The sequence below is a fragment of the Saccoglossus kowalevskii genome, chromosome 8 (genome assembly GCF_978046115.1).
Source record: "Saccoglossus kowalevskii chromosome 8, keSacKowa6.1, whole genome shotgun sequence".
Taxonomy (NCBI): Eukaryota; Metazoa; Hemichordata; class Enteropneusta; family Harrimaniidae; genus Saccoglossus; species Saccoglossus kowalevskii.
Window position 1 is genome coordinate 39,579,206 of NC_140648.1, and position 24,076 is coordinate 39,603,281.

The following is a 24,076-nucleotide window of genomic DNA, read 5'->3' on the forward strand; positions in this document are numbered from 1 at the left end:
TACTCTGAAGACACTTGTTCATCAACCTGCCAAGTTTCACTGATACCTGCTGTAGAATTTCTGAGAAAATGTTGGAGACGGAAAACGGACAAAACCTGAATTATAAAGTCCCCTTTTCAGGCTGCGCCTGAACGGGGACTAAAAAGCAATACTGCTTTAACAAGATATCAAAATATTTGGGCACAGAAAATACTATTCACAGATCACACCTGAAATAAATAGGCCCTGAAAATTCTGACAAGATTGTTCACACTGGTTTATTTATTAAAGAAAGCACCAACAGAAACAGAAACAGTTGTGACTATTCCGAGTGGCAACTCCGACTGTGGTTTTGTGGGATTTTGGTGTAAATTATCACCATACATATTCAATGTGGGTATTCAGTACAAATACTATGGTATGTTAGTGTATGAATATTGCAGTTAATTGAACTAAGGACGATGTAAGATGCTTGACCATTCATTAGGGATGCATTGTATCTTATGTAAGTAGAGTGCTGTGAACATAAGTGGATACTTATGTAAAATGCATTTGAAATATTGCTACATGCAGAGTACTTGTAATAATAGCCAATCAAATGGTGCTGCAATTAGATGACTTGAGACTTGAAAAGTGAAATATGCAGAGGCTTAAACTAAAAAATCAAGTATATTATTTTAGGTGATTGGAGGTCCCTGAAGGTCTGAAATTAGGTGGAGTGAGGGGAAAATGTGGTTGTATCAATGAATGATCAACAACTTGTGTATACAATGGACTGTCAACCATTTTTAATTAATTAACTGTTTTTGCAAATTGAAAAGCACTGATATCCTCGCACGCTTTTAGCCATTTCTTCACATTTCCAGGCGCTCCATTGGCCTGACCTGATTGATTTAGAGATGACCACATGATAATATCAGCCAATGAGAGTGAAGATCCAACCAACCAAGGATTCTTTCCCAAATGTGAATTTAAAGACCTCAATACTGAAGCCTTTTCCTTTGAGGCACCATTGAGAACTGAATTGGTTGCGATGTCTAACCAAGTGTCAATCTGTGTGGCTACTTCAGGGTTTGCCTCGTAATTTGAATCCAGGAGTCGAGAGAGATAACGAGCTATATTTGCCTCTCCATGGATTGGTGACTGTGATACTGGCTGTATATTCATTTCAGGTTGGCAAACTGAAAGCAACAATAGAATCAATAAAACATTGAATTGTGTTTTAACAACCATGTGTTCAAAGCCTGAGTGGAAATTTGAAATACAAGGCAAACATATACTGAAATTAATTTCTCCTGAAAAGACTTTTTGGGTGCTTTGTACAGGAATTATTTTCACTGATTTTTGACAAGTTGAATATAAAATATAGAAAAAAAGGTATATTCGCTGGATTTTATTTTCACTGAATCATTCCTCCAGCGAAAATAGCCAATTAATTACAAGCGAAAATAAAGTATTTTACAGTAATTTTGTAACTAAGTTTTAAAAATTCTCTTTAAATATTATTTATTGTATTGTATTTTAAAATGGATAGTTTTTCTGTTGAAAACAGTCCATGTTAACTTGTTTAATGTAGATGGCTACTGTGAAATTAGCACTTGATTTCCATGATATTCATCATTTTGTTTTATTTTATGCTGTTGCACACAAATCTAGAACAAGCAGCCTCTCGGCTGAGATAGCCCCGCTGTTAGCAATACACATTTCAATTAAAGAACAGAAGATATCATTAGAAACTGGGACTTGCTGTTTTCAAAAAGAATTCAAAAATATCATTTTTCACCATAAATAATTGTGATTTTTAACAAGAAGTTGAAAATATCACTTTTTACCAAAAATGATTAAAAATATTCATCAAAATTAGAAAATTAAAGCTATCATCATGAAATGAACAGATTTGAGAGTGGTCCACATGTAGTACCTATATATGTAATATCAAAGCAATTGGACTTGTGGTTTTTAACAAGTTGAAAATATCACTTTTTACCAAAAATGACAAAAATATTCACCAAAATTAGAGAATTGAAGATATGATCATGAAATGAACAAATCTAAGAGAGGTCTACCCAAGATACATATACACCAAATATCAAAGCATTCAGGCTTGTAGTTTTCAAGAAGAAGTCGAACAAGTAAAACATTCACACGGACGACAGACGACGGACAATCACGCATATGATAAGTTCCGCTTGACAAAGTCGACAGCGGAGCTAAAAAAGTGTATGATCACTGAACTACTTTTTGTTTGGGTAATGAAATAATGGTGAATTTCTACTAATTCATTTTTTATGAAATACTATTTCAAAAATAAATTCTATGAAAATAGTTCTGTAATAGTTGAATGTTTTCAAACTTGTTTTCTACAAAAAAATATATTTTGTATTTGGTAAAAAATTGGATAGTTACAGATAAGGGTTCAATTTCTGCACTTTCTAAAAAAAGACATTTTCCCCAATAACAAAGCTTCAAACAATGTTAAAGTGCCTGTGCAATGCCCACCCTCACGTTTCCCATTTTAGATCTGTGTCCCACTGAAAAGGGTAGTTATTGATTTTTTTGCTGCAAATGATTACTCGTATCCAAGTAAATTTGGGATATTTCTCGTGTTGTAGCCACGCCCACCTATTGTGAAACGGTCGACTGTTTCCGGATTTCCGACTCTCGTCGAAAGTGCGCCACCAAATGACAAAATGTGAGAGGAAGTCATACCCCTAAGCCGTAATAACACTGGTCGTTCAGTATACTTTTAAACGATATACATTTTTCGGTCGGCGTTTTTTCTTTTTTTTTGTCTATTATATATTTTTTTTTTGAGAGAGAGTTTTTAGATGTTGTGTTGTGGACAGTTGCAGTGAAACGTATAGCCATAGTGTATGTATTCACACATTTCTAATCGATCCGAAGGTGCGACATCACTTAACCTTAAACCTCGCGCAACACTTTTGAAAGAAATAGATTCCGGACCAGCCCATGATCACCGAGGCGGATTTCAGAAGAGAGAGAGAGACGTCAGGCAAGTGTTTCAAATCAGTTGACTTTTTTTGCGATTCTGATTATCGTTTTATAGAGACCATTTAGTCCCTGTTAAGTAAAAGGTAGCAATAATTTTGACAGTGACACGAAAACGAAGCGTCGGACAAACAGGAAATTACACAGCCCTTACACACTGCTAATTTTCGAAGGCTAAAAGTTTCTGAATTGTTTGGTGATTGGTTTTGAATGTCGAATTCACACCTCTGTTCTTTTTTACCTCCATGCTTGCAGCTTGATCTGCGTAATAATTTATGAAATAAGAATCCGGGCTTGGTCAATGTCTTTCCACCAAATAAAGTTTTAATACGATGTTATAATTATGACAATCACGCCATGGATCAAGCTGCTAACTCGAATCCACTCTGAATTTATCTGTATGTGTGTCGATCTTGATTATTTTTGTTATCCAATTAAATGCCACTTTTAACGCACTTGCCTTCGCCGTGACCCGACGCGTTCACCTATTTCAACAAAATGTCAATTTATTTCCATGCGGCTGTCATTTATTTAGTTACTGTGATTTGTCGTTTTTTTAATTATTTTATAGTGATCACTATTAATAGTCTAATGTTTAGAATGTCAAAATATGTTCTCTTTTATTTTAATTTTGAAAGTTTTACTCAGACGATCGATGAAATAAAACAGTGTAGTGACGTGCCTAGTAACCTGCTCAATAACGAGATAATTCCGACGTCAAATTCTATTTTGTCCAGCAACAGTGTACAAACATGTGCCGGTGTCTGTGACGATCACGGTAACCAGCTACACCAAAACGGACATATTTCGCATCTAACTCAACCCCATGCAACAATCAAAGAAAGCTTAGAAAGAACTCCCATGTGCTGAGAGTATTGGAGACACATTAAATATAATTCGAAATTACTTAGCTGAAAACTAATTATGCAAATCAGAAAATTAATATGACCAGATTTGAGTGTAAAACTAATGAGGTCTGCGCAATGTAACAGAAAATCTATGTCTCCAAGTTTAATTGAAATGTGATTAGAACCAAAAAATTATGAATTATTATGCTTATTAGGGAATTAATATGAACAGATTTTTACCCCAAACTAATTAGGTTTGTACATTGTCCTAGAGCATCTTTGTACTAAGTTTCATTGAAATGGAATAATTAGTACCGTGAAAACTCCAAAATTTCAAGCCTTCTAAAAATTCGACCGCCTATTTATTTGCCGGGTTTCGGTGTTTTATTTACCTCCAAATTTTCGACTCCACTAAAAATTGCCGACTCATTCTTATTCGAAAATTGCGACCAGTTTTAGTTTTCCCCCAAACGAAAAAAAAACCGATGTGAGCGTTCAAACGGGACCTTCCTCAAAGGCATGAATCCGGGTTTCTGATTGACTGAGAGATTTTTATTTTATTGGTAACGAAAATATATTCTAAATAACGAAGTTTCAAATAAAAACGAACACAAAAATCTCGGCATGCTGCGTTTCTGAATTGTTGATTATTACTGTACTCAGTAGTGATTATAATAATGTACACAAAATAAATTTGTTGAATGGTTATGAAATACAAATAAAAGTCAACTTAGTTTCATCGTAAGCGAATGATTCCGGTCTTGTATAAACGTTTGATGCTGTAGGATATCCGCCATGTTCTCTTAGGTCAAATAGGTCAAATCGCTAATTAACCAATCAAAAAGCTGGATGATGCCAACGTGTTCAAATTACCATAGCTTATTTAAATATGTTAATGTTATTGAACGCAATGCGGAAGAGATTGATGTTGTAGTACGATATTTTGGCTTGGATTTTGATGCGAAAACGGCATGATTTTTTTTAAATAAAAAAATTAGTTGTTTTTAAAAAATAAACTGGTCATCTGAAGAATAATTTAACATTGTTCACAGTGATAACAGCTCATTCTCGAAAGGAAGCTTACCCGCTCACGCTAGTCACGATAAAAATCATACACGTGTACTCTTGAATAGACAGACGTCAATGACTACGGTAAAACTTAGACTCTATTTTAGCCGGCAGGATTGATTGAAATGTCCGAAAAATGACGCCAAAATACACCTTAAAAGTCCCATTTTATTTTTTAATCCAAGGGCGAATTTACGGCAGAATTTGGTCCCTCAAATAAGGGACACGTGAGCTTTGATTCTAACCGGATACATTGCACTGGGTCGGGGAGATCGTTTGCTAAACTTCCATGTATCTTTTGTCCAATGGGTACCTGTACTTCGAACATTCGCAAGTTTTCCTAGGTAGTGCGAGACAGCTTTGTCTTTTGACCTATTAGTTTTGTGCTGACCTCTTCTCCGCGTCTTGATGTTTTGTTTTGCTTGTCATAATACTCACTGATTGATGACTTTGTTTAGATTTTGAGTTACAACTCGGCCACGACCTTTGCTTTTACCGTGAAACATGAGGAAGTTTACGTCAATTGACGGACATTGCATTTTTTAAAAACTAATGAAGCACACTGTCTATCATCCCCATTTTTTTTGCTGATTTCTATTCTGAAAAATTCGACCGTCCGAAAATGCACCTTAATTTTGACTCTAAAAACACGTCACATTTCTAACACCAATTATTTAAAACCGGTCGAAATTTTGGAGTTTTTACGGTACTTTAGATATCAGTGTGAAAGCTTAAAATTGGTTAATTATGCAAATTAGGTAATTAATATGTACAGATTTTAACCCACAATTATTCAGGTCTGTCTATTGTCCTACAGCATCCATGTACATTCATTGATATGTGATGTATAGTACCTGAGATATCAGTGTGAAAGTTGGTTAATTATGCAAATTAGGTGATTAATATGCACAAATATTTACGGGAAACTAATTGGGTCTGCATAATTCTAGATTCATTGAAATGTGATGATTAGTACTTTAGATATCAGTAGAAAAGCTGAAATTAATTATGCAAATTAGGTAATTAATATGCACAATTATTTACCCTAAAACTAATCAGGTCTCTGCATAGTCCTAAAGGATCTATGTACCAAGTTTCATTGAAATGCGATGATTAGTACTTGAGATACCTGTGGAAAAGCTGAAAATTAACTAATTATGCAAATTAGGTGATTAATATGCACAAATATTTATCGAAAACAATCAATCTCTGCATAGTCCTTGAGTATGTAAGTACCAAGTTTCATTGAAATGTAATGCTAACTACTTATATCAAATGCTGAAAATTAATTAATTATGCAAATTAGGTAATTAATATGTACTGATATTACCATAAAAACTATCAGGTCTGTGCAGTGTCGTATGACATCTATGTACCAAGTTTCATTGAAATGTGATGATTAGTACTTGAGATATCAGTGGAAAAACCGAAAATTGACTAATCATTATGCAAATAAGGTAATTAGTATCCACGGATTATTACCAAAAACTAATCAAAACCTAGCATTAGTTCAGAGCATCTATGTACCAAGTTTCATCAAAATCCAATGAGTGGTTCTTTAGATATCAGTGGAACAGTCATAGAACAGCTAAAAATTAGCTAATTATCATGCAAATTAGGTAATTAACGAGCATGGATTTTTACCAAAACCTAATCAAATCTGCGCATTGGCCCAGAGCATCTATGCACCAAGTTTCATCAAAAACCGATGTATGGTTCTTGAGATAGCAGTGGAACAGTCGGACACACACACACACACACACACACACATACACACAGACACACTAACTGCAAAGACTCCCATTTTGTGCTTCGCACATGGGAGTCAAAAATTGATACCATGTGTTCATTATGGTCCATTCTTCCTCAACGAACAAGTACATACGTGACAATATAGTCAAAGACGAGAAAATTGCACAAGAAATTTGCCTTATTTACACGTATCGGCAATGCAAGCTGCCATGCGACTTCCCCTTCTGACGTCACAAGGGGAATTTATGTATGCAAATGAGAAGCTAATGAGGAGCCTCGTTTTAAAATACACAAAAATAAAGTTGCCATAGACTGAGTTTAAAACACATTTTTTCACTTAAAAAAAATAATTCATGCTTAGAAACATAAAAATTAATAATATTTATGTATCAATTGATAATTTTAGGCGTGTAAATAGCAGCCATTTCACAGGCACTTTAAGATGCAACAAGTACATAATGTAGCCCATGATGATACAATGTGCACCCCCTCCCTTTTGTGGTGTTCACTTCAGAAACATCCTAAAATTGACTTGTCAAGTCATGAAATCTGGACACAGAATGGTCAATATGAACAACTTCACTCTGTCATCTATGATGACAGTAGAGCTAAAAAATAAAGGCAACCAGGTTTTCCATTCTGAAAAAACAAAAACAGCATTTTTACCCAAAATGACAGAAAAAAGCCAGCCATGTTTTGCAGATGTCACAATAGGAAATTTTGTGCACCAACCATCAATAGCCTAATGGATTTTTGGGTTGGGATATCAAATACAATAAACAGACATGGTATATGGCATGTATCAGGAATCATGTACATCCTCTGAATCAATTTTCAGATCATCAGCTGTTTGTTTTTCTACACAACATATGGATGTAGCAACCACAACTCATCAACTTAGCATTATTAACAAACGTGTACTCAGCGGTTTACGTACATAAACTACACATTTTTGGGTAGTCTTGGATATTTGTAAACCTTCTTATACCTATAAATTAACTTAAGATAAGATACTATGATGGCTCTTGTCCCATTCCTTACCATCTTTCCATATCAACGTGAAAACTAATTGTGCATTACTCCTGTCCTGAGAACCATTTAAAAGACTTTGTTTGAGTGTATCGTCTGCTGTGGTCACTGAAGAATGCACAAACACAGATGTAAAGCATTGCACCTTGGGAGTTAGAAGTCGATGAAGTACAAATAGCGACAATGGCGGCCGTTTAGGATTCGCATTGATCACAATATCATGGTATGTTACATCCTGTAATCAAAATAAAGTATAAAAATTACATTACAATTTGATACATTTTTTCTTGCTGAATTAAAAAGTAGTGTGCCTCAAATTTCATTACAATGTCACCCAGTGTCTTCTTTCTCCAAAAAAATCACATTAATGAACCTGGCACACCAAATACAATTATTTTTTTTTAATTTTATTAGTAACGTAAAAGTAAATTCTAAAAGAAATTTAAAATAAAAACACAACACAACTGCATTGCTTAGTTAGCAAATGATCGTGGTAGTGCAATTCCGTCATGCTGCGTTTCACAATTGTTGATTATTACTTTTTACAATTAGTAGTGATTATAATAACGTACAAAAAATAAATTTGTTGAATTGTTATGAAATGCAATCAAAGAAAGCTTAGAAAAAACTCCTGTGTGCTGAGAGTAATGAAGACACATTAAAAATTAATTAAAAATTACTTGTACATGAGATATTGATGAAAAAGGTGAAAACTAATTATGTAAATCAGGTAACTAATATGAACAGAACAGAACAAAAAAATTATGAATTATTATGCTAATTAGAGAATTAATATGAACAAATTTTAACCCAAAATTAATCAGGCCTGTCTATTGTCCTAGAGCATTTATGTACCAAATTTTATTCAAATGTGATGATCAGTAATTGAGATGTCAGTGTTAATTAATTATGTTAATTAGGTGATTAATAAGCATAAATATTTACCAAAAACTAATTGGGTCTCTGCATAGTTCTAGATTCATTGAAATGTGATGATGAGTGTCTTTAAAAGTGTCATTAAAATCCAATTCGTGGTTTTTTATATATGAGTGGAACATTCATGGAACAAATTAACTAATTACGCAAATTCGGTAATTAATATCCACAATTATTTACCCCAAAACTAATCAGGTCTCTGCATAGTCCTAGATGATCTATGTAGCAAGTCTCATTGAAATGTGATAATTAGTACTTGAGATATCAGGCAAAATTATGCTAATAAGTAATTAATATTCACAAATATTTACCCAAAAACTAATCAGGGGTCTGCACAGTCCTTAAGTAACTATGTACCAAGTTTCATTGAAATGTGATGATTACTACTTGAAATATCAAAAGCTGAAAATTAATTAATTATGAAAATTAGGTAATTAATATCTACTGATATTACCCTAAAAACTATCAGGTTTGTGCAGTGTCCTATGACATCTATGTACCAAGTTTTATTGAAATGTGATGATTAGTACTTGAGATATCAGTTGAAAAGCCGAAAATTGATTAATCAAAATTAGGTAATTAGGTAATTAATAGATTTTTACCCAAAACTAATCAAAACTAGTTTGGAGCATCTATGTGCCAAGTTTCATTAAAGTCCAATGAGTGGTTCTTTAGATATCAGTAGAACAGTCATGGAATAGCTAAAATCAGCCAATTATCATGCAAATTAGGTAATTAATATGCATGGCTTTTTACCAAAACCTAATCAAATCTGCGCATTTGCCCAGAGCATCTATGCACCAAGTTTCATCAAAAATCAATGTATGGTTCTTGAGATATCAGTGGAACAGATGGACACACACACATAGAACAAAGAAATGTTTGCGAAGCTTAGGTTTAGTAAAGGGGGAAGGTATGGTTCAATTTATATTAATATTAATATAATTGTACCATACCTTCCACTCGACTTAAATTTGATTAAATATTAATATAAATTATGAAACATTTGTGAGTCCCCATGTTTGTGGCTCCATTTGTACAAAAGGCTACACTTTGTTGGTGTTTGTCTGGACCACTGGCTCCACTTCTACTGCTATACAAACGCACGCACACATGCACACACATACAGACACACACACACACATACAGGCACACACATACAGACACACTAACTGCAAAGACTCCCATTGTGTGCTTCGCACATGGGAGTCAAAAAAGCGTAATCGTAAACGAATGATTCCAGTCGCATATTAAATGCTTGATGCTGGGGAATATCCCCCCATGTTTTGACCTGGGAAAGTGTTCTTGACCGTATAGGTCAAATCACCAATTAACTAATCAAAATGATGGATGATACCAACGTGTTCAAATTATCATAGCTCATTTAAATATGTTACCGTACTCGACCGCAGTAGCGCCCAGGGGCCTCAATTCAGAAAACCACGATTTTTTAGGGGTGGGCACTTACTCGAGCACCCCCCCCCCCCCTCCCGAAAAAGAGTGCAAATGAAAATTTTGATTCATCAAGTGACAGATTATGTCTTGAGAGAAAATCAAATTACTAAATTAGTTGCGTCGTCATTGATTTTCACAATGAAGAAACAGAAATGATCACAAAAAATACGCACATTTTATTACAATATTAATTACGTACCACCATAATTTACGGAATTAAAAACATTGTCATATTATTTCCACTGACGAAGTTGTTGGATCGTAAGCAAACTCTCGAAGAAAATCACTTTCCGCCATGATGCATTTGCAGATTTGACCCAACAGCAGCGTCCTTTGACCTAATGGGTCAAGTTGGTTATTAACTAATCAGAATGCTGTGTTTTGACTGACGCAATTCTTTGGAAATTCCCAAAGACTTTCCGATAACGCAATGAGGAAGTGAATTATCTATGTCGAAGTACGATCTGTTGGAATTGATTCCAGCAAATAAACGACATGGTTTTTCAAAAAAACTAGTAACTAGCCATTTTTGAGAGGTAAACTGAATATGGCATGAAATATTTACCGCATTTTACTTGTATTAACAGGTCATTGTCGAAGCGTAGTTTACGCACGGTTACCGTATTCTACGCATTCACAAAATGTTCACAGCAATCGATATCCACGCTGTATCATATAAAAACGATTACCAAGATTCATTACGCAAGACCAAGTTTTAAATTAGTTGCATTTTGAAGGGGTGGGCGCTTTGCAGAACGTGACCCCAAATAAAAAAAAAAAACGCAAAAGTGCGGGGTGGGCGCTTGCCCGGGCATGGGCGCTAACGCGGTCGAGTACGGTAATGTGATTGAACGCAACACAAAAGAGAATTGCCGATGTTGTAGTACGATCTTATGGCTTGATGGAATTTTGATGGGAAAACTGCATGATTTTTTTAAATTCAAGACTTAGTTGTTTTTAAAAAATAAACTGAGCATAAACGAAGCTTACCCATTCATGCTATTCACAATAAACATCATACTCTTGAATAGGCATCAATGACAAAGGTAAAATGTGACAAAGGTAAAACTTAAATTAGTTTCTATTCTAGGCGTCAGGAATGATTAAAATGTTCGAAAAAATTATGCCAAAATATTTAAAACAAGCCATGCATGCCACAGTCGCCTTAGTTATCAAACTTAAGGATATATAGATATACTTTAAAATGACTAATTCTCTCTGGGTTTAAATTTCACTGATTTATCATTTCAGGCATATTCAGTGTCAGTGGGTTTTAAATTAATGGTTTTATCATTTAGATAATGTGTTCTATATTCACTGGGTTTTAATTTAGCACATTTTCCAGTCAGCGAAATAAGCAAAATTAAAACCCAGTGAATAATTAACCCCTTAACAGTAGTTGGAACATAAACATGTCAGAGATATGGATCCAGGCTGATACTTAATTATGATGATTTTTTTAACATTGAAATGATTGACATTCAGTTTCTGATCGTCAAACGAGTACTTGTCCATATTGGGAGATATTGCTCTGGAACAGCATTAATTAAAACAAAATGGCCACTTGTCAGCCATTTTGAATACATCTGTATATCTATAACATAATGTATAGTGAATATATAAAATTTGAACATAATCAGTCAAATCATGTCAAAAATACGGCTCTAGAACCGCATTCATTAAAACAAAAAGGCCACCAGTTAGCCATTTTGAATCTGATTACAAAAATACAAGCCATGTATTAGTATCGAATTTAAGATATATAGTTTTGTTTATAGTAATATAGCTGGAATATATCCATGTCAGGAATATGATTATGACGATTGTTTAACATTAAAATGATTGACATTTGTATCTGATCGTCAAACAAGTACTTGTCCATATTGAGAGATATTGCTCTGGAACAGAATAAATTAAAACAAAATCAGCCATTTTGAATACATGTATATCTATAACATGATGTATAACGAATACATAAAATTTGAACATAATCAGTCAAAGCATGTTAGAGATATGGCTCTAGAAGCCCAATCATTAAAACAAAATGGCCGCCAGTCAGCCATTTTGAATCCGATCTGAAAAATAAAATGACGTGCATCAGGAACCCGTAATGCCTAATGTACCCGGTATGTACCAAGTTTGAACGAAATTCATCCATAAATGCCAGAAATGCTTGATATTTGATGCTTTTTCAGAACAAAAATAGCCACCATTCGGCTATTTTGAATAGGAACGTAAAACCAATATATCTGTGTATCTATGACATGATGTATAATGAATATTTAAAGTTTGAACATAATCAGTCAAAGCAAGTCAGAGATATGGCACGAGAACAACATTCATAGAAACAAAATGGCCATTTTGAATCTCATTTGAAAAACAAAATTATTTCCATCAATATCCCATAATGTCTAATGTATATACTAAGGCCACTCTTTTTTTTATACCTTGGTCTTCGGGCCCGCTTACCAGAAAACATCAAGAAAACAAATAAAAATAAATATTTATTTTTAGCCTGTCCTCATGCCTGCCGCTCTGCACATACAACAAACTAGAATAAAATAAAATTATTATTTATAAATGTATGCCGCCCACCAACTTCAAACTGACCGATTGAGTTTAATTTTTTTCTTACCGCCGCACTTGTCTACCTCGAGTATCTGAAATAAATTTTGTTTTCATATCAGCGGATCGTTGACTCCAATGGGAATTTTCTGGTCGCAGGGGGGTTGAGGTTCAGCCCATATATTACATCGACTGATTGGCTGATGGCCAAGACCAGGTTTCATTCAAACCAATGACAATCGGCCTTCCATCATAGTTTCAGTACATGTGGTATTATTAAAGCATGGTGGCTCGCAATGGCCATGGCTGGTTCTTAATCGCGCGGCAGGCCGGGCCAAAGGTTTATGAGAAAAAATTGGTGCAGACGGAAGACACATCTAGTACAGTGGGTGGGTGACCTGATACTCCAGGAAGTTCCAGATGAGTTAGACGAGCAACCCATTGTTTGCAAAAAAGGAACGGGCAATCTATCTGACAAATTTCTGACCACGATGACATCGTCAATGCCATTTTTTCTCCAAATAAATATTTATTCACCAAAAAAATAGTTAATTTTTTACTATCCTCCTCTCGAAAGGTAAAGTCATACACTGTCCGAGAACATGAAAAATATTGAAAAAAAAAAAAAAATGTTATTTTTATTTTTTTTCTGCCCTTCTTTTCTTCATCAGGTCTGTCCAAAAAGCCCGAGGACCAAGGTATAACAAAGAGGTGGCCTAAGTTTGAACAACATGCATCTGGTAAACAACCGAGAAATGCTTGATTTCGATAATTCGAAATTCGGTCATCTTGAATCAGATAGTGAAACAAATTGACGTGCATATGTATGATATCATGTATGATGTATGTGTGAAGTTTGACTGTGATTGGTCAAGTCATTTCTAAGATACAGGTCCGGATGCACGCACGGACGCATGGAGGTCAAAACATAAGTCCCCGGGGACTAACAAACTGGCCATCAGTCAGCCATATTAGTTTGAATCACAGAAAAAATATGACGTGCACCTATAACCCAATATGTATGATATACATCCAAAATGGCCACCAGTCGGTAATTTTTGCTTCGATCATAAGGTGAATAGACGTGCATATGTTAGACATTATGTATTGTCTTCATGTAAAGTTTGAATGAAATCTGTCAATGTGTGTCTGATGAACAAACGGAACAAACTCAAATTAATTTTCCCTGTTTTTGGACTCGGTCCGAACGAGGACTAAAAACCCAAAATGCCGTTTAACGGCTCAGGGAGATATTTGCACATGAAAATAATGTAAATAAGTCGAGACAAAAGTCTGCAGGTAATATTTTGAAACAACTTATCAATTGTAATCGATTGTTGTTCAGAACAACCTCAATGCCAGAATGGTTTTCACTGTAACAATGCACTAACAGTCAGCTGCCTTACATGTGATAAGAAAATAATCAATTTACCAATATTTAGTATGGGGGGGGGGGGGCAGCCATCTTAAATATGGCTTGAAACTAAAGAGAGAAATGTGTTTTCAGTTTTCTACAAATCAGGAGAAAATGCAAAACTGTCACACACATTTGGGCAACATTAAGCCAACCGCTAACAGAATTTGGCCAATTTTCTCGTTTTTGTGTGAAAAAAAACCCTTGCATACGAGCACGAAGAAGGTAGAAAACTTTCCCTGGGTTTTTGAACTGAATTACCAAGAAGGTACTGTACCCAAGGACAGTTTAGCACTCTATTGGTAATATTGGACAATGATTTTGTCTAAATATTCTTTATTCTCCACACGAAAAGTTTTGAAATACAAATGTTTCTTTTTCATGTATATGAACAAAGAAATTGTAAGTGTTTTTAGCTAGCAGAAAACCTATCTAAGCCCTATACAGCTTTCAGCAAACCCAGCTAACCATATACAACTATCAAAAAGCAGCCTCTCGGCTGAGATAGCTCCGCTGTTAGCGATGCACATTTCAATTAAAGAACAGAAGATATCATTAGAAAATGAACAATATGCATAGTATCAATGCAATGGGACTTACTGTTTTCAACAAGAATTGAAAAATATCATTTTTCACCATAAATGATTGTGATTTTTAACAAGAAGAAAACATCACTTTTTACCAAAAATGACAAAAATATTCACCAAAATTAGAGAATTAAAGATGTCATTACAAAATGAACAAATTTGAGAGAAGTCCACATGTAGTACCTTTATATATGATATCAAAGCAATTGGACTTGCGGTTTTTAACAAGAAGTCAAAAATATCACTTTTTACCAAAAATGACAAAAATATTCACCAAAATTAGTGAATTGACGATATCATTACAAAATGAACAAATTTGAGAGTGGTCCACATGTAGTACCTATATATGTAATATCATAGCAATTGGACTTGTGGTTTTTAACAAGTTGAAAATATCACTTTTTACCAAAAATGTCAAAAATATTCACCAAAATTAGAGAATTGAAGATATGATCATGAAATGAACAAATCTGAGAGAGGTCTACCCAAGGTACATATACACCAAGTATCAAAGCATTCAGGCTTGTAGTTTTCAAGAAGAAGTCGAACAAGTAAAACATTAACACGGACGACGACAGACAATCACTCATATGATAAGCTCCGCTCAACAAAGTCGACAGCGGAGCTAAAAAACCCAGCTAACCCAATACAGCTACCAGAAAACCTAGCTAACCCCATACAACTATTACCAAAACCTAGATAACCCTATACAACTATTACCAAAACCTAGCTAACCCTATACAGCTATCACCAAAACCTAGCTAACCCTATACAGCTATCACCAAAACCTAGCTAACCCTACACAGTCATCAGAAAACCTAGCTAACCCTATACAGCTATTACCAAAACCTAGCTAACCCTATACAGCTATTACCAAAACCTAGCTAACACTATACAGCTATCAGAAAACCTAGCTAACCCTATACAGCTATCACCAAAACCTAGCTAACCCTATACAGCTATTACCAAAACCTAGCTAACACTATACAGCTATCAGAAAACCTAGCTAACCCTGTACAGCTATCAACAAAACCTAGCTAACTCTATACAGCTATTACCAAAACCTAGCTAACACTATACAGCTATCAGAAAACCTAGCTAACCCTATACAGCTATCATCAAAACTTAGCTAACACTATACAGCTATCACCAAAACCTAGCTAACCCTATACAGCTATCACCAAAACCTAGCTAACCCTATACAGCTATTACCAAAACCTAGCTAACCCTATACAGCTATCAGAAAACCTAGCTAACCCTATACAGCTATCATCAAAACCTAGCTAACCCTATACAGCTATCACCAAAACCTAGCTAACCCTATACAGCTATCAACAAAACCTAGCTAACCCTATACAGCTATCACCAAAACCTAGCTAACCCTATACAGCTATCAACAAAACCGAGCTAACTCTATACAGCTATTACCAAAACCTAGCTAACACTATACAGCTATCAGAAAACCTAGCTAACCCTATACAGCTATTACCAAAACCTAGCTAACCCTATACAGCTATCAGAAAACCTAGCTAACCCTATACAGCTATCACCAAAACCTAGCTAACCCTATACAGCTATCACCAAAACCTAGCTAACACTATACAGCTATCACCAACACCTAGCTAACCCTATACAGCTATCACCAAAACCTAGCTAACCCTATACAGCTATCACCAAAACCTAGCTAACCCTATACAGCTATCACCAAAACCTAGCTAACCCTATACAGCTATCACCAAAACCTAGCTAACCCTATACAGCTATTACCAAAACCTAGCTAACCCTATACAGCTATCACCAAAACCTAGCTAACCCTATACAGCTATCACCAAAACCTAGCTAACCCTATACAGCTATCACCAAAACCTAGCTAACCCTATACAGCTATCACCAAAACCTAGCTAACCCTATAAAGCTATTACCAAAACCTAGCTAACCCTATACAGCTATCACCAAAACCTAGCTAACCCTATAAAGCTATTACCAAAACCTAGCTAACCCTATACAGCTATCACCAAAACCTAGCTAACCCTATAAAGCTATTACCAAAACCTAGCTAACCCTATACAGCTATCACCAAAACCTAGCTAACCCTATAAAGCTATTACCAAAACCTAGCTAACCCTATACAGCTATCACCAAAACCTAGCTAACCCTATACAGCTATCACCAAAACCTAGCTAACCCTATACAGCTATCACCAAAACCTAGCTAACCCTATACAGTTATCACCAAAACCTAGCTAACCCTATACAGCTATCACCAAAACCTAGCTATCCCTATACAGCTATTACCAAAACCTAGCTAGCACTATACAGCTATCACCAAAACCTAGCTAACACTATACAGCTATCAGAAAACCTAGCTAACCCTATACAGCTATTACCAAAACCTAGCTAACCCTATACAGCTATCACCAAAACCTAGCTAACCCTATACAGCTATCACCAAAACCTAGCTAACCCTATAAAGCTATTACCAAAACCTAGCTAACCCTATAAAGCTATCACCAAAACCTAGCTAACCCTATACAGCTATCACCAAAACCTAGCTAACCCTATAAAGCTATTACCAAAACCTAGCTAACCCTATACAGCTATCACCAAAACCTAGCTAACCCTATACAGCTATCACCAAAACCTAGCTAACCCTATACAGCTATCACCAAAACCTAGCTAACCCTATACAGCTATCACCAAAACCTAGCTAACCCTATACAGCTATCACCAAAACCTAGCTAACCCTATACAGCTATTACCAAAACCTAGCTAACCCTATACAGCTATCACCAAAACCTAGCTAACCCTATACAGCTATCACCAAAACCTAGCTAACCCTATACAGCTATCACCAAAACCTAGCTAAGCCAATACAGCTATTACCAAAACCTAGCTAACACTATACAGCTATCACCAAAACCGAGCTAACCCTATACAGCTATCACCAAAACCTAGCTAACCCTATACAGCTATCAACAAAACCTAGCTAACCCTATACAGCTATTACCAACACCTAGCTAACCCTATACAGCAATTACCAAAACCTAGCTAACGCTATACAGCTATCACCAAAACCTAGCTAACCCTATACAGCTATCAACAAAACCTAGCTAACCCTGTACAGCTATCACCAAAACCTAGCTAACCCTATAAAGCTATCACCAAAACCTAGCTAACCCTATAAAGCTATTACCAAAACCTAGCTAACCCTATACAGCTATCACCAAAACCTAGCTAACCCTATACAGCTATCACCAAAACCTAGCTAACCCTATACAGCTATCACCAAAACCTAGCTAACCCTATACAGCTATCACCAAAACCTAGCTAACCCTATACAGCTATCACCAAAACCTAGCTAACCCTATACAGCTATCACCAAAACCTAGCTAACCCTATATAGCTATCACCAAAACCTAGCTAACCCTATACAGCTATCACCAAAACCTAGCTAACCCTATACAGCTATCACCAAAACCTAGCTAACCCTATACAGCTATCACCAAAACCTAGCTAAGCCAATACAGCTATTACCAAAACCTAGCTAACACTATACAGCTATCACCAAAACCGAGCTAACCCTATACAGCTATCACCAAAACCTAGCTAACCCTATACAGCTATCAACAAAACCTAGCTAACCCTATACAGCTATTACCAACACCTAGCTAACCCTATACAGCAATTACCAAAACCTAGCTAACGCTATACAGCTATCACCAAAACCTAGCTAACCCTATACAGCTATCAACAAAACCTATCTAACCCTGTACAGCTATCACCAAAACCTAGCTAACCCTATACAGCTATTACCAAAACCTAGCTAACCCTATAAAGCTATCACCAAAACCTAGCTAACCCTATACAGCTATCACCAAAACCTAGCTAACCCTATACAGCTATCACCAAAACCTAGCTAACCCTATACAGCTATCACCAAAACCTAGCTAACCCTATACAGCTATCACCAAAACCTAGCTAACCCTATACAGCTATCACCAAAACCTAGCTAACCCTATACAGCCATCAACAAAACCTAGCTAACCCTATACAGCTATCACCAAAACCTAGCTAACCCTATACAGCCATCAACAAAACCTAGCTAACCCTATACAGCTATCAACAAAACCTAGCTAACCCTATACAGCTATCAACAAAACCTAGCTAACCCTATACAGCAATTACCAAAACCTAGCTAACGCTATACAGCTATCACCAAAACCTAGCTAACCCTATAAAGCTATCACCAAAACCTAGCTAACCCTATACAGCTATCACCAACACCTAGCTAACCCTATACAGCTATCACCAAAACCTAGCTAACCCTATACAGCTATCACCAAAACCTAGCTAACCCTATACAGCTATCACCAAAACCTAGCTAACCCTATACAGCTATCACCAAAACCTAGCTAACCCTATACAGCTATTACCAAAACCTAGCTAACCCTATACAGCTATCACCAAAACCTAGCTAACCCTATACAGCTATCACCAAAACCTAGCTAACCCTATACAGCTATCACCAAAACCTAGCTAACCCTATACAGCTATCACCAAAACCTAGCTAACCCTATACAGCTATCACCAAAACCTAGCTAACCCTATACAGCTATCACCAAAACCTAGCTAACCCTATACAGCTATCACCAAAACCTAGCTAACCCTATAAAGCTATTACCAAAACCTAGCTAACCCTATAAAGCTATTACCAAAACCTAGCTAACCCTATACAGCTATCACCAAAACCTAGCTAACCCTATAAAGCTATTACCAAAACCTAGCTAACCCTATACAGCTATCACCAAAACCTAGCTAACCCTATAAAGCTATTACCAAAACCTAGCTAACCCTATACAGCTATCACCAAAACCTAGCTAACCCTATAAAGCTATTACCAAAACCTAGCTAACCCTATACAGATATCACCAAAACCTAGCTAACCCTATACAGCTATCACCAAAACCTAGCTAACCCTATACAGCTAACACCAAAACCTAGCTAACCCTATACAGCTATCACCAAAACCTAGCTAACCCTATACAGCTATCACCAAAACCTAGCTAACCCTATACAGCTATTACCAAAACCTAGCTAGCACTATACAGCTATCACCAAAACCTAGCTAACACTATACAGCTATCAGAAAACCTAGCTAACCCTATACAGCTATTACCAAAACCTAGCTAACCCTATACAGCTATCACCATAACCTAGCTAACCCTATACAGCTATCACCAAAACCTAGCTAACCCTATAAAGCTATTACCAAAACCTAGCTAACCCTATAAAGCTATCACCAAAACCTAGCTAACCCTATACAGCTATCACCAAAACCTAGCTAACCCTATAAAGCTATTACCAAAACCTAGCTAACCCTATACAGCTATCACCAAAACCTAGCTAACCCTATACAGCTATCACCAAAACCTAGCTAACCCTATACAGCTATCACCAAAACCTAGCTAACCCTATACAGCTATCACCAAAACCTAGCTAACCCTATACAGCTATCACCAAAACCTAGCTAACCCTATACAGCTATTACCAAAACCTAGCTAACCCTATACAGCTATCACCAAAACCTAGCTAACCCTATACAGCTATCACCAAAACCTAGCTAACCCTATACAGCTATCACCAAAACCTAGCTAACCCTATACAGCTATCACCAAAACCTAGCTAACCCTATACAGCTATCACCAAAACCTAGCTAACACTATACAGCTATCACCAAAACCTAGCTAACCCTATACAGCTATTACCAAAACCTAGCTAACCCTATACAGCTATTACCAAAACCTAGCTAACTCTATAAAGCTATCACCAAAACCTAGCTAACACTATACAGCTATCACCAAAACCTAGCTAACCCTATACAGCTATCACCAAAACCTAGCTAACCCTATACAGCTATCACCAAAACCTAGCTAACCCTATACAGCTATCACCAAAACCTAGCTAACCCTATACAGCTACCAGATAACCTAGATAATCCTATATAGCTATCAGAAAACCAAGCTAACCCTATAAAACTATCACCAAAACATAACTAATCAGAAAACCCAGCTAACCCCATATAGACAACAGCAAAGATATCAGAAACCACGATAGTATTATGATTGGTTGTTAAGGTCCATACCAGGCCTGAATGCCACTAAATAGACTTGTTATCAGCATCTATCAGTGAAGATAGGTGTTTGTACAAACATTAAGGCAGAGGTGTAAATGGATTTATAGATACCATGTGCCTATTAATCTACCGTAAAAAATGTATGATTTAGGAGTCATTTTTTGAACATTCTAATTTTTCACTTAAATTAGAGTATAATTTAGGTTTGTTGTAGTCATTGATGCCTGTTCAAGAATACAATGTTTTATTGTGACTAGCGTTAATGGGTAAACTGTTTCAACAATGTGCTGTTATTGTAAAAAGTGTTCAATGTTTAGTTTATCGTTCAAAAACTACTAATTTCTTGCCAAAAAAGTTCCCCACTAAAATCAATGCCAAAAGATTTACTACAACAGAAGTAGACGCAAGTCGTTTTAACATATTCAAATGAGCTAAAGTAATTTGAACATGTTGACACGTGCCTATGGAAAAAAACATGGCGAATATAGTATGGCGTCATGCGTTTGTATGTGACCAAATTTGAAGCCTAAATTACCTCCAAAACCCACAGTTTCATGTGAAGAGGTTTTCAAAACAAATCAAGCAAACTGCCATTTCCAAACAAGATTGTCAGGGAAATATTATTCATACAATGCTATTAAGAAGACCTTAAGATGGGATTTAGATATAACAAGCAGCCTCTCGGCTGAGATAGCTCTGCTGTTAGCAATGCACATTTCAATTAAAGAACAGAAGATATCATTAGAAAATGAACAATATGCATAGTATCAATGCAATGGGACTTGCTGTTTTCAACAAGGATTCAAAAATATCATTTTTCACAATAAATGATTGTGGTTTTTAACAAGAAAAAAATATCACTTTTTACCAAAAATGACAAAAATATTCACAAAAATTAGAGAATTGACAATATCATTACAAAATGAACAAATCTGAGAGTGGTCCACATGCAGTACCTATATATGTAATATCAAAGCAATTGGACTTGTGGTTTTTAACAAGAAGTCGAAAATATCACTTTTTACCAAAAATGACAAAAATATTCACCAAAATTAGAGAATTGAAGATATCATTACAAAATGAACAAATCTGAGAGAGGTCCACATGTAATACCTATATATGTAATATCAAAGCAATTGGACTTGTGGTTTTTAACAAGAAGTTGAAAATATCACTTTTTACCAAAAATGACAAAAACATTCACCAAAATTAGAGAATTAAAGATATCATTACAAAATGAACAAATCTGAGACCAAAAATGACAAAAATATTCACCAAAATTAGAGAATTGAAGATATCATCATGAAATGAACAAATCTGAGAGAGGTCTACCCAAGGTACATATACACCAAGTATCAAAGCATTCAGACTTGTAGTTTTCAAGAAGAAGTCGAAAAAGTAAAACATTGACACGGACGACGACGGACAATCACTCATATGATAAGCTCCGCTCGACAAAGTCGACAGCGGAGCTAAAAAAAAAGTTAGTAGAACACTTTTCCGGTTGATTCTTGACCTATTGGGTCGAAGTACACAGGGGCAGGTTAACTTTTTCTCAGGAAAACATGGCGAGTCTCAGCTTTGTGCAGAATCGACCAGTTATTCTAAAAGAACTGAAGTGGCTGACACAACCAAACAAGATAATTGATGAATAGAAGACAATTTTAAGTAAAATTTACACCAATGTCTTTAAAACCTCAACTGAGATCTCATACTGGATAATCATACTGGGTATATCCAAGTTTGAAAAAGATTAGGTAAAAACGGATTTATTGTAACCACAAGAAAAAAGTTCACCACCAGAGTCAACAATGACAATATCTATGATAAGCGAGGACAACTAAGCAGATAGAGATATTGTTCATATTTAGGTTGATTAAAAGTTGAAGCAGTAGGAATGTATATTTGCTCTATTCATTTTAATCTTCACAAGCATGCTCAAGAAAAAGAAAAAAAATGGGCTCTATTTATTACCATTTTCACAGCAGTGCATGGAGTTTCCTGTTTGACATCCATCGATTTTTGGTTCTCTGATTTTTCAAGTAAATTATTAACTTCAGATTTTAACTTCTCTAACTGTTGGAGGATTCTGTCTTGTCTTCTTTCCAAAGCAGATAAAGGGTTATCATCCTGTATAAAAAACAAGAAGTATGCTTTTCTTATGCTAAAATATCTGCATAGTAACCAGGGTGAGAACTCACATATTTCACATTCTTCCTCATGATTCTATTTTGGTCTTTCATTAATACTACATGTATTGATATTAAATATATGCATAAACATAGTTACACCTGTACATGATGAAACCACATGTAATTTGTTTTTTTCTGTATTTTTTCTGTCTACTTTAGTGATTCATTTTATTAAGATCCTAAATAGGATATGATTACAATCAGGATCATTATCAATATTATTAAAAATTAATATTATTATCATGAAATTACCTAAGTTTTAGATACTAGGTAGATAGAGATTTATATACCATTTCAACACATACGATTAGGTCCACGTGTTAGTATTGTTATTATTCTGACAGCAGGTTTGTTGATTTCATTTGACATTTGTAAACCTGAACATAAATAGTCGGCCATAAATAATACAAGAACTTGACCATTTATGGTATTTCCTTTAAAAAAAATGCAAAAAAATTTACGAATTGACAGTGTCGGGAGTGTTTGACTGAATAAAAAAAAAAACCTAATCAAATGTCGGCGGTGTAAAGAGCCATTGGCCGGTGTATGATGTGCGGAAGTCAGGTGAATAGTATTACATACATCGTCACTAACAGGCGCCTCCATCTGTGTCTGACGAGATTTGTTTACGTTGTCCATCTTATACATACAGTTAGGCAGTTGTAAATCTATTTTGTCATCATAAATTGGCTTCAGCGCATACATTGTAGCCATATTCGTCATTTGAAGCCACTCCACGCTGCAGAAGACCACATGCCGCAATCCACCATCAGCTGAAAGGAATGGCCCACACATGATCTCGCGTTATCTGATGTGTTTGGCGAGACCATATGCCGCGACCACAAGGAAATGTAACACACATAAGTATTGGTTGTTGATCGGCGTGTTTCCTGGAATATCTACGAATTGTGTGAGTTGACTTGCATATGCATCGCTAAATATCCCAACTTCTTCTCTATATCTGACGTCAAACGGTGTGTCTAAGGAAAGTAATTGTTCAGCCGAGGCGGTAATTCTTTCTTCATCTTTATTCTGCTTGTTGTATGAGTGATGCTCAAATAACCAATCACAAGCCGTGTTATAAAACAAATTTTCTTGAATTCCTCTAGT

The 24,076-nt window shown here is 35.7% G+C and overlaps 1 protein-coding gene across 1 annotated transcript; it reads right to left on the reverse strand.

Moving 5' to 3' along the window:
* Positions 1 to 232: 232 nt before the first annotated feature.
* Positions 233 to 23,777, reverse strand: LOC102801391 (aminoacyl tRNA synthase complex-interacting multifunctional protein 2-like). The gene is made up of 4 exons (XM_085502603.1): positions 23,549 to 23,777; positions 22,749 to 22,904; positions 7,698 to 7,920; positions 233 to 1,160 (listed from the first exon to the last, which is right to left on the reverse strand). Exons 1-4 carry the CDS (start codon positions 23,759 to 23,761, stop codon positions 772 to 774), a joined length of 981 nt encoding a protein of 326 aa, XP_085358729.1. The 5' UTR covers positions 23,762 to 23,777; the 3' UTR covers positions 233 to 771.
* Positions 23,778 to 24,076: the final 299 nt, after the last annotated feature.

Excerpts from the sequence above, each read along its gene's own strand:
- LOC102801391 (XM_085502603.1), bottom strand. The coding sequence starts at position 23,761 with ATGTGTGGGCCATTCCTTTCAGCTGATGGTGGATTGCGGCATGTGGTC. Across the intron at positions 22,905-23,548 it reads AGGCGCCTGTTAGTGACGAT|GATGATAACCCTTTATCTGC; the intron begins GTATGTAATACT and ends TTTTTTATACAG. Across the intron at positions 1,161-7,697 it reads CACGTTGATATGGAAAGATG|TTTGCCAACCTGAAATGAAT; the intron begins GTAAGGAATGGG and ends TGTTGCTTTCAG.